A 13,194-nucleotide genomic window follows, 5' to 3' on the forward strand; every position below is an offset into this window, starting at 1 on the left:
CTTATAAACGTGGCAGGTTAACGGTTACAATGATAGCTTGGATGCCGACGTGTCGTATCCAAGTACATGATCAATTGACCGGCCGGAAACCCGAGACCAGTCGGAAAGAAGATGTTTATTGATACGGTAGTTCTTTTTGCTGGCACGGCACCCACCAATGTATCTAGGTATACCAATTGGCTCCCGCTGAGAAAAAACATGCCCGAGTACTTCGGTAGGACGAATACCAATCTGCTCAGGTAGGTAATTCAGCATATTTTGAAGCGTGCGCGTTCCAATGCCACGTAGCTAGCTAACGATCTACGAGACAGGCTACGTAAATACGTGCTTACCCGGGTACGCAAATAGGTAGTCTGTAGGTGTATCCGTATACCAAACTAGCATCCGTGGTTCGATAGGACCATCAAGGCGATCAAGACCTTCGACTTCATTAAACATATCACCACCGGTATAGAGTGCAAACGAAAATAAGCCATCAATACCTTCTTTCTCCAGAATACCATGTCGTATCTCATCTATAATACCCGCACGAGTAGGTAGTGAACAATCTACAGCACCCTCTCCGCCAAGATACCCCCCCTCCACTCCTCCACCCTCTTCGTCGTATCCACCACCACCAACTTCCCCCCAACCCACCCCCCCATCTCCTTTACCTCCTCGGGCTCAACCTCCTCAACCACAACCCCGGCATCATTAACGTCACTCCCAACCCCCATCCTAACACCGCCCTCCACGCCCTCTCCGTAATAAACAAGACTCAAATGCGGAATAAACCCTTCATTCCCACTCTCCGCCGGCGTCGTATACTTCTCCACCCAATCCTTCGCTTCTTCCTCACCATAACCCGGTAGGATAGAGGAGCGGCAAGCAACGGCCAATGATTTTAGAGAAGCGGATTTATGTATTTCAATCGTGATTTTGGTCCAGAATGCTGTTCCGTAGCGGAGGCGTTTGAATTTTATGATCGGTCGTTCTTCAATACTAATTGCGTCAAGGGTTTTTTGGAAGTCCGAGGAAGAAGAGAGGGGAATGCCGGAGGTGATGGTGATGTGGGGTTGGAAGTCCGCTGTTTTATATCATCAATATCGATATTCATCGGATGGTAGGGACTAAAGGAAAACGTACGAACAGGACTGGGAATCCGAGGAGGGAGTGTATTTGAGATGAGGGTTTGGAGGACGGTAGAGAGGGGCCCGGGTGGGGGAAGGAGCCAGAGGGATGCTAGAGTATAATCATCGTCATCAATTGGTTGTTCTTTAACTTCGAGGGAAGTTGTTGATAGAGGGGAGGGTCATGCAGGATGACGTACCGCCTACACGTCTACAGATTAGTCTCATCGTGTTATCAAGTCAGACAAGGGAAGGAAAAAGTCTCACCAGCCATGTTTTTTCGTGTTTGTGAATCAGAAATTTTTATTTTAGATTGATCGCGACTCGAGGGCTTACAATGACACGGGGTTGTTACGAGGAGAGCTTGGAAGTGGAGTAAAGAATTCATATTCGTAGACGATAAAGACAAATATTGACAAACACGTGCACCAGGATCAAACCGACACCGGTCCACCAAAACACCATCAAAACAATCAAATCACGAACAATAAATATCACGAGAATAAACAATCGCGGCTCGATGCTACCGATCAATCGCCAACATCTGGACCGACCGTCCCTATGCGAGTATAAGATAAAAGAAAAAAAGTATGTATCCGACTCCCCGTCACAAAATCCCCACCACCCTCAATCCCCCTCGAAAGGAAGAAAAAAGAGATCAGAAAACCTTTCGGACAAAAGAATCGGTCGCCCTCCGGCCAAGGAGAGACTTTATCGAAGGGGCCGGGAACGGAAGAAAATCCACTTTATAAAAAAAGAATAGTCCTCAGCAAGCCGTCAGAGACGGAGCCCCCAGGTAGGTATTGTAGATTATATAACTTATTAAGGTATAATATCCACTACTCTGTTCAATTAATTAGTATCTTTCGTCAAAAAATTCTTTTGGGGAGGTTCGGAAGACTCACGTTAACTAAAGAGAGAAGAGAAGAAGAGGAGGAATTTTGTCGAGAAGACCAGCAATTTATAGATACAAAAAATTTTTGTGGATGCACCGCCACAAACAACACTTGCAACAAGCCACAACGACAACCTGCCTCTTCAATAAACGGTGGCGGTGCAGGTTTCCACCCCGCCAGATCTGAGAGAAAAAAAAATCATTTCATCCGCCCCTCTTGTCTCAAAGTGTTAGCCAATATTTACTCATTCCCCCACCACATCTCTTCTCTCTCTCTTCTCCTCCCATCACCATTATCATCAACCACCACTTCTTACTATCATCGAATACATTACTACCAGTAATTTATTAATATCCGTCACAATGGGCTTCGGAGATTTACTCGCTGATACTGGCAAGTCTGGTACGTGCCCCTCTTCTTTTTCTCCTTCGTATCCCATCTTGAGATGAGACAGATATACTTGAACTCCTGCTGATATATATATGTATCCAGCCCTCAACAGCTGGCTCGAGACCCGCAGCTACATCGCTGGGTACGCTCTCTCTTTATTCCCCTCCATTCAATATACTGGATCCATCGCAAACTCTGAACCTACCCCACTCTCCCCCGAACCATATCTTTGATGGAAAAAGAAGCTAATAGAATTGTAAAGATATGCTCCATCTCAGGCCGACGTCGCAGTCTACAAGGCCGTCTCGTCCGCTCCAGATGCCTCCAAATACCCCTACGCCGCCCGCTGGTACAACCACATCACCAGCTACGAGGCCGAATTCGGTTCCTTGACCGGTGACGCGAACACTCCTCTTGACACATACGGTCCCGAGGGTGGCCCAGCTGCCGTTGCCGCTCCACCGGCTGCTGCTGCTGCTGAAGAAGAAGACGATGATGACGTCGATCTCTTTGGTTCGGATGATGAGGTTGATGAGGAGGCTGAGAAGTTGAAGGCTCAGAGGTTGGAGGAGTACAAGTATGTTCTCTTCTTTATCTGTTTATACTTTGAGAAGAGATGCTAACGTAGGTGGGAAATTATAGTAAGAAGAAGGCCGGCAAGGTCAAGCCAGCCGCCAAGTCCATCGTCACATTGGACGTGAAGCCATGGGACGACGAGACGTAAGTCCTCTCCTCCTTTCGTACCGTTTAAGAGTCAAAGAAAAGAGAGAGGGAAAATACTAATAGAGAAACAGCGACATGAAAGAACTCGAAGACAACGTCCGCGCCATCGAAAAGGAAGGTTTGGTCTGGGGTGCCTCCCAACTCGTCGCCATCGGCTTCGGTATCAAAAAGCTCCAAATTAACTTGGTTGTCGAAGACGAAAAGGTCTCTCTCGATGAACTTCAGCAACAGATCGAGGAGGATGAGGATCACGTTCAGAGTACCGACGTTCAGGCCATGCAGAAGCTGTAAATTAGTACTTTTTTTGTACTAAAAAAAGTTTTCATCCATCCCTCTTTCATCCATTCTCTCCCTAAACTACTTGGGTAGCTATTACTGGTGAGGGAGGGATGGTTCTTTGTACGCCTTTATGTTTTTCATGGTGGGGGAATACTTTTATGTCTTATTGAGTACCTTAGAACGGGGTTTCTTGCTTTGGGGTTTTTATCATACATGAAAAATCATAGGGGAACGCAAATGAATCGATGCTTCTGACCACATCCATCCCATTAAACTATACCGTAATATATCACATCCATAGAATAAAAGAACTACCCCTGCGTCTTCACCCACTCCGTAAACTCCTTCCGTTGTTTCTACCCCCCAGTTAGCATCCTATCAACCACAAGGAGAACCGATCGAGAAACCTACTCTGATATCGACAAACCCCCCCTCTCCTCCAACCCCCCAAACAACCCCCCCTTCCTATTCCCCTCAACCACAATCCTTCCGCTCTCAACCCCACCCGCATAACTCCTAAGACTTATAGGCTTCAACTCCCATCCGGAACTGATGATCCCTACTAGTAGCAGTGAGACTGAGAGGAGGGTTTCGAGGGTTATGTCCGTTGGTAGTGTTGATGTTGTTGTTTCCGAGGCGGTGGTGGTGGAGAGGAGGGAGTGTTCGTGGGCGGAGTAGCAGCTGGTTTTATATATACGTTAGCTCTGGGGTGGTGATTGGGGGTTTACAGGGGAGCATACGCGTGAGCGAGGAGGAGGGAGGAGAAGGCTATTAGCAGCTTCGAGGGGAGGGAGCGGGACATCTTCGCTTTTAACACGGTTGGCCGACGGGGTGTTCTTGGTGGATGGAGGTGGTGGTTCGGTGTTCGTGATAGCTTAGTGACGACGGCTGTATGGCGAACGAGAGTTGTGGACAGAAAGGGAAATTTGTCTTGGCAGTTTCGAATACAACCGCCCAACACATGTTGGATAATGCGCAATGTGAAGGTTAATAAGGGATTCGGGTTTAGATCAACAGATCATGATATCGATGGCAGAAGTTTAACAAGGGTGGTGGTATATATAGAATGGAAAGGTACTACCCTTAGCCGTACCGGTTTATAGCCCTCGACGAATACCCCTCTCCCAACTGACAAAATAAAACATCCAGTACAGGAGAAATGCTCTACACTCACCGGCCCTCGGTAACCGACCGCATAGACATCGACTGCTTCACAAACTCAATCTGGATCGACACGGGTTCCGGATATTTTTCAGGTGTCCCCGTAACATTCACAGTGGGTGGTTGTAAAGCGGTAATGAAAGGATACCAGGGTTGAATAGTACGGGAGCTAATAATATGTTTACGGAGAAGTTGGAGGAGGGCTGGTAGTTTGTATTCTAATCGTATATGATCAACTGACGGTGAGGGGTTTGGGGATGAGAATACGGGTATCGGCGGGGGGTGAGATGGATGTCTAATGGAGGGCATTTGGGTATATATGCTGCATGCGGTTGATGCTTGTATCCAGGCTGCCAATCTATTTAATCCTTAACCTGTACGCTATAATCGAACCCGACTTTGGCATCCTTCGTTTTTTACCGACGTCTGGGTACGAGATCATCTTTGGTATAGATTTAAATTCGGGATGAAGATTATCCAATCAAACCGAGTGGAGCTACAGCTATGGCTAAATATAAATAGCACCATCGATGAAGAGGGGCATCAAAGACGAGAACCCACAGTTCGATTCCCTCATCATGCGTATCAAACCTGCAGGATAGCTCGACATGGTATCGAATCTTACCGAATTTGCAAATATCCCGAGAACCACCAAAGGATCTAGCCGGACCCGAAACGAACCAATCCATACTAAGCATAATATCACCAACCGAGAATTTCCACCGTTTTATTTAATCTCTAATCCGGCTTAGCCTTAAACTGTTTGTCTTTTGTCCAGTGTTCTCGTCTTCTCCCGTTACTTTCCTATTTTGACGGTGCCCAAGTTTCGAGACGTCGGATCGGGGCGACGCTTGCAACGCGAGTATTTTGTAGGTCTATCTTGGCTTTCGGATTGGTGAATTTTGGGACGTCGGTAGGTTATGCGCAGACGTAATATTTTCGATGATGGGGAGATGCTGGAGATGGTATTGAGTGAAGGTTGGGAATATAAAGTGACCTTCAACCGTCGTAGAATCTAACAATCACTCAATCATTTAGCATATTCACTTCTATATCTTCAACTCTCATAAATTTAAATCAAACAATAAATCTAGTTTTCACAAAATGCATATATCCATCTTCCTCGGCCTCATCGCCGCCGCTCTCGCCCAAAGCGTCGCAGAAGCAACCGAATTCCCCCCTTCCGAACCTTCAGCCTTCGTAACCTCCAGAATCCCCACATCTATCCCTCTAGGCGCCACATTCACTCGTTCCAAGCCCGAAACGCCCATCCCCTCGGGACCGCCCCTTAGACATTGGTTCAGCTTGTAAGTTCCCTCGATTGACCATTCTTTGTCTTCAATACTAATGCTATGGTTGTTATGTAGCGGAGACTCCTACACCAGCACCAATTTCTCAATCAACGGTATCCAACCATCCATCGAAAGGCCGCTTGGGAACCCCCCCGCCGCGGATATATGGCACAAACAAACCTACAATGCAACATGGATCCCCTACATTACCACCAAATTCAACAAATCCGTGACTCTAAACTACAACCTCGCCCGCAAAGTCAGAGAATTCAGATCCGAACACCCCGTTTCGACGATTCGATTGATCGATAGTTATAACATCATAAAAAATATTAACGAAGAACAGTGTCATGGTGTGAAAAATGGGGTTTGGGCCGATAGACTTCATATCAAGACGCAGGTCCATAAGGTTTTGGCGAAGGAGATCGCGAAAGTTTTGGAGAGTGTGGCGGAGACGCCGATTAATGGGACTGTTGGGGGTACTACCAGTTTGGTGCCTACTAGTTTTGAGGTGCCAACGCCGACGATGGGACATGGGAGTGCTGCTACTAGCGGGACGCTGTGGTAGATATAGGTGGTTATGTGATTAGATGATGATGGGATCGATCGTGTTGGATTGTTTGTATTGCATGCATAGATTAACGGAGTTTACGGATTATTTCACTTTTAATTTTCTTGCTTGCCGTACGTATACCAACCTCCCTCTACTGCTGAACGCCCAATCTACTTCTCACGACACAGGGCTAACTGTGTAATAAACACCCCCGTAAATCTCCCATCGAATGCTCCAACTCAAATTCCTCCCCATCCCTTTTCGAGTTATTCTCCATCCTATGCGCTGTTCCTATTGCCGAATTCCCCACGCAGGCTGTAGTAAGCCACTTGTTCTCCTCAAAAATCCTTTTGACAGTATTCGACGGCATACGGCCTCGGCGCGGACATATATCAAACCACTTTAATCCGGACATCTTGACGCTCCTTCGCAACGTCATTGTGTTTCTCCTTTCCGCATCTTTAATAATTGCGAAACGATCGCTTTCCATACGGTTGCCTGAGGAGAAAAGGCTTAGATGTCCAACGGCCGGAAAGGGATATTTTGAAAAATTGTTTCCACCGGGAAGGGGGTTTCAGACCGCTGTGGACTACCTTTTTGCGGTCCCTTGGTAGGAGGAGGAGGTAGCAGGCGTAGACAAACACGCCGATAACACTGAATGGTTCTACTTTTTTTCAAGCCTAGAATAATCCCCTGAAGCCGCTCAAGCAGATCCCAATAATCCCTAACCAACTCGGGAGAATTGGGCATCACGATCCTAGAATATCTTTCAAATTTGGTGCTTGAGAAAGTACTTCGACCAAAACGGGGAGTAAATCGTCTAATCTCGCCGTTTGATGTCCCCCTTCTTTTCTCTTCTGGTGAATTTTGTTAATTTGGTGTAGTCAGCATTACTTGTATCGATACTGGGGTCGATGGAGTCAAAGTGCATTGGCATCTTTGGTGAAAATTCGTTCAATGACCTTTTCTGCGAAATCCGCTAGGGGTGGCGCATAAGTCTCAGTCCGCGGTCGTCGGTGGAATCCCAATGGTACGCGGATCCTAGATAACAATTAGTTCTAACATTTTCATAGGATATATATATTTAAAACAAAAAGCGTGCGGATAAACTAGGCGAGATTGTTGTGGATAAATAGCCTTCATCAACTTGGTATATTCTTCAAGGATTGGGCGGTTGTGAATTATGGGGGGGTTAGACCATAAATACCGACGGCACGGTTCGTAAAAGTCCCTGGAAGTCAGCATGAGGTTAAACATATCTAGTGGTTTCAGATAGTCGAGGGTGTTCGCTAAGCCCTGAACCGTTGACGAATACATCTACAGGCTTCAAAGTCTCTTTGTTACAGCTCAGAAATAGTCCCCCCGCATCTTCACTTTTGGTATATGTCCTACGCTGACATCCCCCAACAAATACGGCCTCCTATAACCCGTTTGCGCATTACAATCATGATCTGCAGCCTTGATATAAACCCGTCTTGAACAAGACGTATAACTTCCAAAAGATCGTGAAGGTACGAGAATTTCGCACGGGCAGGTTCATGATGACCCAGCCCACAAACTGTTCTTAGTCGTTCGAGTTTTGAAAGATTTCCGGGTATGGCGATATTCGGTTTTCCTGCACCGCCCAACTTCCAGTTGCAGTTGCAGTTTATTTCTAGGCTGGTGATTTGAGGACACGAAAATATCGAGGAAATCTCGTAAACGGGTGTGGATGGAGGACCGCCGATACTGAAGCATCTCAGTTCCAGTAGTGGTGGTGCTATAGTCTTCTGCCTGGGATCGGTAACCCGAGTAGAATAACCAAAAAACCACAAGCTATGATCTGGCGGCGTAAGCTCTTTGAGGGCTTGCCAGTAAAAGGCGGGATCGTGCACCGTATATAAAACTAGCATGCCAATTTGATGCCAAGCTGGTACGAGTAAGACACCAACGCAAGAAGTTCGCTAGTTTGTTGCATTTTAATACGGGTAAGATCTTCCTAAAGCATGCCTGGATCCCGGTCTCGTAGCTTTGCATCTCTCGAACTCTCTGAACTTGTCCTGCATGTCGACCCGAGGACCGGTGCATCATGGCCGCCCCATCCTTCGGCGACAAATCATACTGGGATACCCGCTTCGCCAAGAACCCCTCCCCATTCGACTGGCTCCTCCCCGCAACCGCCACCCCGTTCCTCTCATCAATCCAATCCTCCCTCTCCACCTCCCCCTCTCCACAAATCCTCCACATAGGCTGCGGAACTTCCTCCCTCTCATCCAATTTAAAAAACTTTGTCGAAGACCCAAAGGATATTTTTAACATTGATTTCTCATCCATAGCCGTCGAAGCCGGGAGGTCCAAAGATGGGACTATGAATTGGAAAACACTGGATTTATTATCCGCTGAACAGATTTTGGAGTTTAGGAACTTTGGGGAGGCGGGGGAGGGAGGATGGGTTGGGCTGATTGTTGATAAGTCGACGGCGGATGCGATCGCTTGTGCGGAGGATGTGGTTGTGGAGCTTCCTTATGTTATTGCTGCAGAAGCAGTTAAAGGAAGATGCCAAACAACTGCAAAAGTTCACCCGCTAGCAATATTATCAGTGCACATGGCGTATTTGACCGCTCCCGGGGCGAAATGGCTATTGTTGAGCTATAGTACCTCCCGATGTTCTTTTCTGACGTCCCAGAACCCTGATGACAGAATTGTCAAAGAGGAAACTTTGGAACAAGGATTCACCGATCCTAGACTGCTATGGAAAGTTATCGATGAAGAGGCATTAAGTGCCCGCGAAGAAGTCAGTGGGACTGGCGATGTAGTCGCACGCCCTGTGGTTAAACATACATTGTACACTCTCGAAAGAACGGACTTCAAAATAAATGCGAGATAGCTATTTTACATCAAAACTGATATCAAAATTATATAATACACTTTATAAATATAAAGGGGATAGCGATGAGTGGATGGGATCTTAACTCGGGCTGGTCCTGCCGCCTCCTCTGCCGATGCCAACTCCATATCTCCTCCTACTGGCCCTCTCTGTATCTTCCCACCACCCAAAGCCAAACATATAACCTGCGAAGACCTCCTCGCTCCCCGTACCACCTCCTTTCCCACCGGCGCCCCATTCCGCACCATCAGGAATGAGCCTGAGTACATCGCTTCCGGCTAAATATCCGCCCACGGTGGCAATGGAATTGCTCTCTCTCGGTAACAACTCCCGAGCTTTGACGCCGATAAACGCTACTACTGTCGTTAACATTATAAATGCCAACAACACTTGTAGTACTCTCGTAGATACTAGCGACTGTACTAGCTTTGACCTTGGCCTCGTCCTACTCACGCCCTCAAGCCTACTAGCCCCATTCGGATTCGGTATTCGAGTGTCTTGGCTGAGTGTCTGCGTAGCTGAAACGGCGTATAGCCAATTAACCCCCTCCCTAAACCTTTCCGGATCCAATAATTCTTCCGATGGGATCCCATTCTTTCCGTATACTAGTCCTCTCACAAAATCATCGAAAATATCTGGGGATGAGGCGTTGGCCTTCAAAGTTGCAAAGCTATAACTGACAGAAACCGCTTGATTCGAAAACCACCGTGCCGTTTCTTCCTTCCTTCTCGGCGGGGGTACCCCAGATGTCGTCGTATCGATCGTAAAGTTGGGTAGCAAGAAAGTAGTCTCCACCTCCAAACTCTGCGTGTACCCACTGCAAAACAATGTCGAAAAATTCGCGATCTTGTTGTTATTCATCTTTCCGTAGAACACCGCGAACCCAGGGCAGTCTTCACCATCGGGGGATCCGATTGATAGTACATGGCCAAAATATCCAGTTTGCGGGTGTTCGATGAGATCAGTAAGCCATGTGATGTTATTATATATCGTCCCGGAATTACCACACCGGTCCGGCATGCTGATGTTTACCCAGACTGGCAACTCCGTTAGATTTTGTTCCCGCTCTGGTGTTTCATCCTGTCCCAAACGTAGCTCTAAATATCTCTCCTGAGGAATGATAGAGCAATTCAACGCCGGCCTCACAGCCAGCGCTGAGAGCGTAACGCTATCTGCGGCCGGCATCGTTTCGGTGGTATCGTTCAACATGGATAATTCTCCAAATGCAAGGTCTTCGTATGTCCACCGAGGATAGGACAAATTCCCACTAACAATCAAACTGGAAATGATATCATCAGTCGTATTAACGTTGTAATCTGGGAAAGACACGTTGAACCACGTATCCTGTTGTACTGTAAGAGTACCTGTGCCGGCTGCCAACTGCGAATAGAACAGACCGGAGACGGCAATTGTAAGCACCAGGGCTATCAACACTGCGAACGTTGTGGCGATGACCGTAACGTGCTTCTCTTTGATGGCATACCATAGCGCAGGAAGTGTTAGTTTCCCATTGGGATTGTAAAGAATTCCACGACTTGCAACTGTGCTGTCGGCGCGCATAGCTTGGTATGGTGCGACGCATCGAGTAGCGTAGTCGAGCATGTTGAACAACGTAACGATGACAACCATCACAAAAGCAGGGACGAAAACCCAGGTGTAATGAACGTATCCACCGTCAGGTATGTACGCCAATCCTTGGTCGCGAACTGATTTTCGGTAAAGAACTTCCAGGACAACGATAATGGCGATAGGAAAGACCATAAGCGGGATAATAACCCACCACTTCAAGCCTAATGGTTTCCACCATTTATGCCGTTCAGCAGGTTCTGGAAGCTTGACTTCGTCGGAGTAACGTTGTTTATGGCCTGAATTTGGAAACATATCCGCCAGTTCTATTTTGAAGATTCGACCGCTGGAGGTGGCTTCCACGGTTGAATAGAAGCGATAGCGGTGGAGCCAGGCTTCGAGGTCTTGTTCGGAGAGATTGGACGTTCCGGATAAGGATTGCTCGAGCAATTTACTGCGTGAAAGAATCGTTGCTACGGCCCTGATAGAACTAGGGTCCCGTGGTGCCACGCCTTCCCGCGGAATCATCAAGATTAGCAAAATCGTAATGATGATTAAGATTGCCACGATGACTTCCACGACAATAACAGACACGGGCCGAAGGATAAGCCGTTGTTGAATCTTTGAAACGGTGGCATCGACAATGGTAGTATCAGACGTAGGCTGCATGAGCAACGAGCCTGCGATTTGGGCCGCGATGGTAGCATAAAGATCTTCGGCTGCTGGCTTGAGAATATCGGGCTCCATGAAGGCAGCGTAGTTCAACCGGGGTTGTAATGTCGACATCAAGGTGAAAAAAGGGTCGAACGTCCTGTCCTAGCCTCCATACGCGAGCTGACTGTACGACGCACTGAGCGTCGTATATAACGCATCTGTGAGGTCTTTCGGTGTGAACCCCGGTACACTAGAAGCATCGCCTAACGGCCGCAAGCTAGATATTTGCGAATAGTCGTTTAGGCGGCTATTTGGTGTTGTTACTACATTTTTCTGGATTGCATACGAAGGAGTGCACACGAAGGTCGTATAATTCCTGAGAGTATTAGTGTAGTTGAACCGGGTGGAGTATGTCATTGCGACGAATAGTCTGCTGGCAGCGACCGGATCCTGAATCTCCTGGCATGTCGAGTTTTGGATTCGTGCATAGTATCCCTATTGTGTGTCGTTCCCCATCCATCCCGGTGCATCAAGTCTGACCTTTTTCAATGTACACCCGGGGACAAACGCGGTTGTGCTATAGAACTGGGATAGTGGCGTGATTTCGTTGACCAGATCTCTATCATCGATCCACTCCAGCCGGGCGGGCTGGCAATCTAATTTTGCGGAAAATACATCCGCTGGAACAGATATAGATGCAATATTATCTAGCGATACATTTCCAAAATTCGTAAACGTCTGGATTGCAGAGTTACGGCTTGTCCCCGCCGGGTAGGATAAATTGAGTGCAGCGGCTCCAAACACCGTTAAACTGGCACGGGCGTCGAGATATGGGTCGAACCCGGCCGCAGAAAACTGGGTCTGATAGCTTAAAAGGTCATTATCCGCTGTTTGTAACGCCGTTCCTTGCAAAATAAACAACCCTGTTGCAAAGATAACCGCAATCTTCAACATCGCAAATCCGGTGGCAGAAATAATAACCAACCAATGTCGATTCTTACATGCATGCCAAAATGCAACGGGTTGGAAAGGGGAAATATAATCCAGCATAACCGTGAGCTTTGCATGTTTCGGGCCGTTCGCGAGTTCAACGTATGGCATAAGCAGCTTGATCTGGTAGTCGAGGTGTCGCCAGAACGCCGCTAAGACGATGAAGACTGGACAGAATCTGTATCAGAGTATGCCATAAGACAGGACGGATGTAACCTCGTATTCTCTGAAGGGAAAAATCATACCGGCGGTGGGGCCGTAAATCCATAAATAATGCCTGCTTTCCCGCTCATTGCTGAGTCCTTGGTCTCGTTTCGACCGCACATATAACCCGATCAAGGTGATGAAGATTCCGATAAAGACAAGGAGAAATATAAGAAGGGACCAAGGACGCAAGACGAGCGGCATCCATCCTGTCACCACTTTATCGTGCCGTCGCATACTGGCGGTTTCGGAGACGACATTCCCTTCGATAGGAGAGATGCTAGCGTTTGAGGATGAGGCCGGTGCCGGTTGGTGGTAGATTTCTCCGGATTTTTCCACTGGTCGAAGTTCATATTCCATTGTTACCAAAACAGTCGCCGCGACAACCGAAATCACCAGCACGTAGAGTTCCCACGCGACAAGTCAGAGTCTTGAAGGAACTGTCGAGGACAATCGATCCCGCCTGGAGCAATAGATTGTCCAAACTAACGAATCCCCGAGTCAAGCTTTT

At 47.5% G+C, this 13,194-nt stretch overlaps 7 protein-coding genes across 7 annotated transcripts; 3 read left to right on the top strand and 4 right to left on the bottom strand.

Annotated features, from left to right (window-relative positions):
* Window positions 1-548: 548 nt before the first annotated feature.
* Window positions 549-1,337, bottom strand: DFL_005477 (uncharacterized protein; the record flags this gene model as incomplete). Its single annotated transcript, XM_067634742.1, has 3 exons — window positions 549-1,066; window positions 1,126-1,221; window positions 1,310-1,337. The coding sequence occupies 3 exons, from the start codon at window positions 1,335-1,337 to the stop codon at window positions 549-551; spliced, it is 642 nt and encodes a 213-aa protein (XP_067489242.1).
* Window positions 1,338-2,367: 1,030 nt separating this feature from the next.
* Window positions 2,368-3,409, top strand: DFL_005478 (uncharacterized protein; the record flags this gene model as incomplete). Its single annotated transcript, XM_067634743.1, has 5 exons — window positions 2,368-2,407; window positions 2,498-2,537; window positions 2,658-2,972; window positions 3,038-3,115; window positions 3,190-3,409. 5 exons carry the CDS (start codon window positions 2,368-2,370, stop codon window positions 3,407-3,409), a joined length of 693 nt encoding a protein of 230 aa, XP_067489243.1.
* A 313-nt stretch (window positions 3,410-3,722) lies between these two features.
* Window positions 3,723-4,199, bottom strand: DFL_005479 (uncharacterized protein; the record flags this gene model as incomplete). Its single annotated transcript, XM_067634744.1, has 3 exons — window positions 3,723-3,753; window positions 3,809-4,078; window positions 4,138-4,199. The coding sequence occupies 3 exons, from the start codon at window positions 4,197-4,199 to the stop codon at window positions 3,723-3,725; spliced, it is 363 nt and encodes a 120-aa protein (XP_067489244.1).
* A 1,463-nt stretch (window positions 4,200-5,662) lies between these two features.
* Window positions 5,663-6,418, top strand: DFL_005480 (uncharacterized protein; the record flags this gene model as incomplete). The annotated part of the gene is made up of 2 exons (XM_067634746.1): window positions 5,663-5,865; window positions 5,926-6,418. The coding sequence occupies 2 exons, from the start codon at window positions 5,663-5,665 to the stop codon at window positions 6,416-6,418; spliced, it is 696 nt and encodes a 231-aa protein (XP_067489245.1).
* Window positions 6,419-8,471: 2,053 nt separating this feature from the next.
* Window positions 8,472-9,269, top strand: DFL_005481 (uncharacterized protein; the record flags this gene model as incomplete). The annotated part of the gene is made up of 1 exon (XM_067634747.1): window positions 8,472-9,269. The coding sequence occupies one exon, from the start codon at window positions 8,472-8,474 to the stop codon at window positions 9,267-9,269; it is 798 nt and encodes a 265-aa protein (XP_067489246.1).
* An 81-nt stretch (window positions 9,270-9,350) lies between these two features.
* DFL_005482 (uncharacterized protein) lies at window positions 9,351-11,621 on the bottom strand (the record flags this gene model as incomplete). Its single annotated transcript, XM_067634748.1, has 1 exon — window positions 9,351-11,621. The coding sequence occupies one exon, from the start codon at window positions 11,619-11,621 to the stop codon at window positions 9,351-9,353; it is 2,271 nt and encodes a 756-aa protein (XP_067489247.1).
* A 363-nt stretch (window positions 11,622-11,984) lies between these two features.
* On the bottom strand, window positions 11,985-13,043 carry DFL_005483 (uncharacterized protein; the record flags this gene model as incomplete). Its single annotated transcript, XM_067634749.1, has 2 exons — window positions 11,985-12,646; window positions 12,725-13,043. The coding sequence occupies 2 exons, from the start codon at window positions 13,041-13,043 to the stop codon at window positions 11,985-11,987; spliced, it is 981 nt and encodes a 326-aa protein (XP_067489248.1).
* Between the last annotated feature and the right edge of the window lie 151 nt (window positions 13,044-13,194).

This window comes from Arthrobotrys flagrans (assembly GCF_004000055.1).
Source record: "Arthrobotrys flagrans strain CBS H-5679 chromosome Unknown unitig_9, whole genome shotgun sequence".
Lineage (NCBI taxonomy): Eukaryota > Fungi > Ascomycota > Orbiliomycetes > Orbiliales > Orbiliaceae > Arthrobotrys > Arthrobotrys flagrans.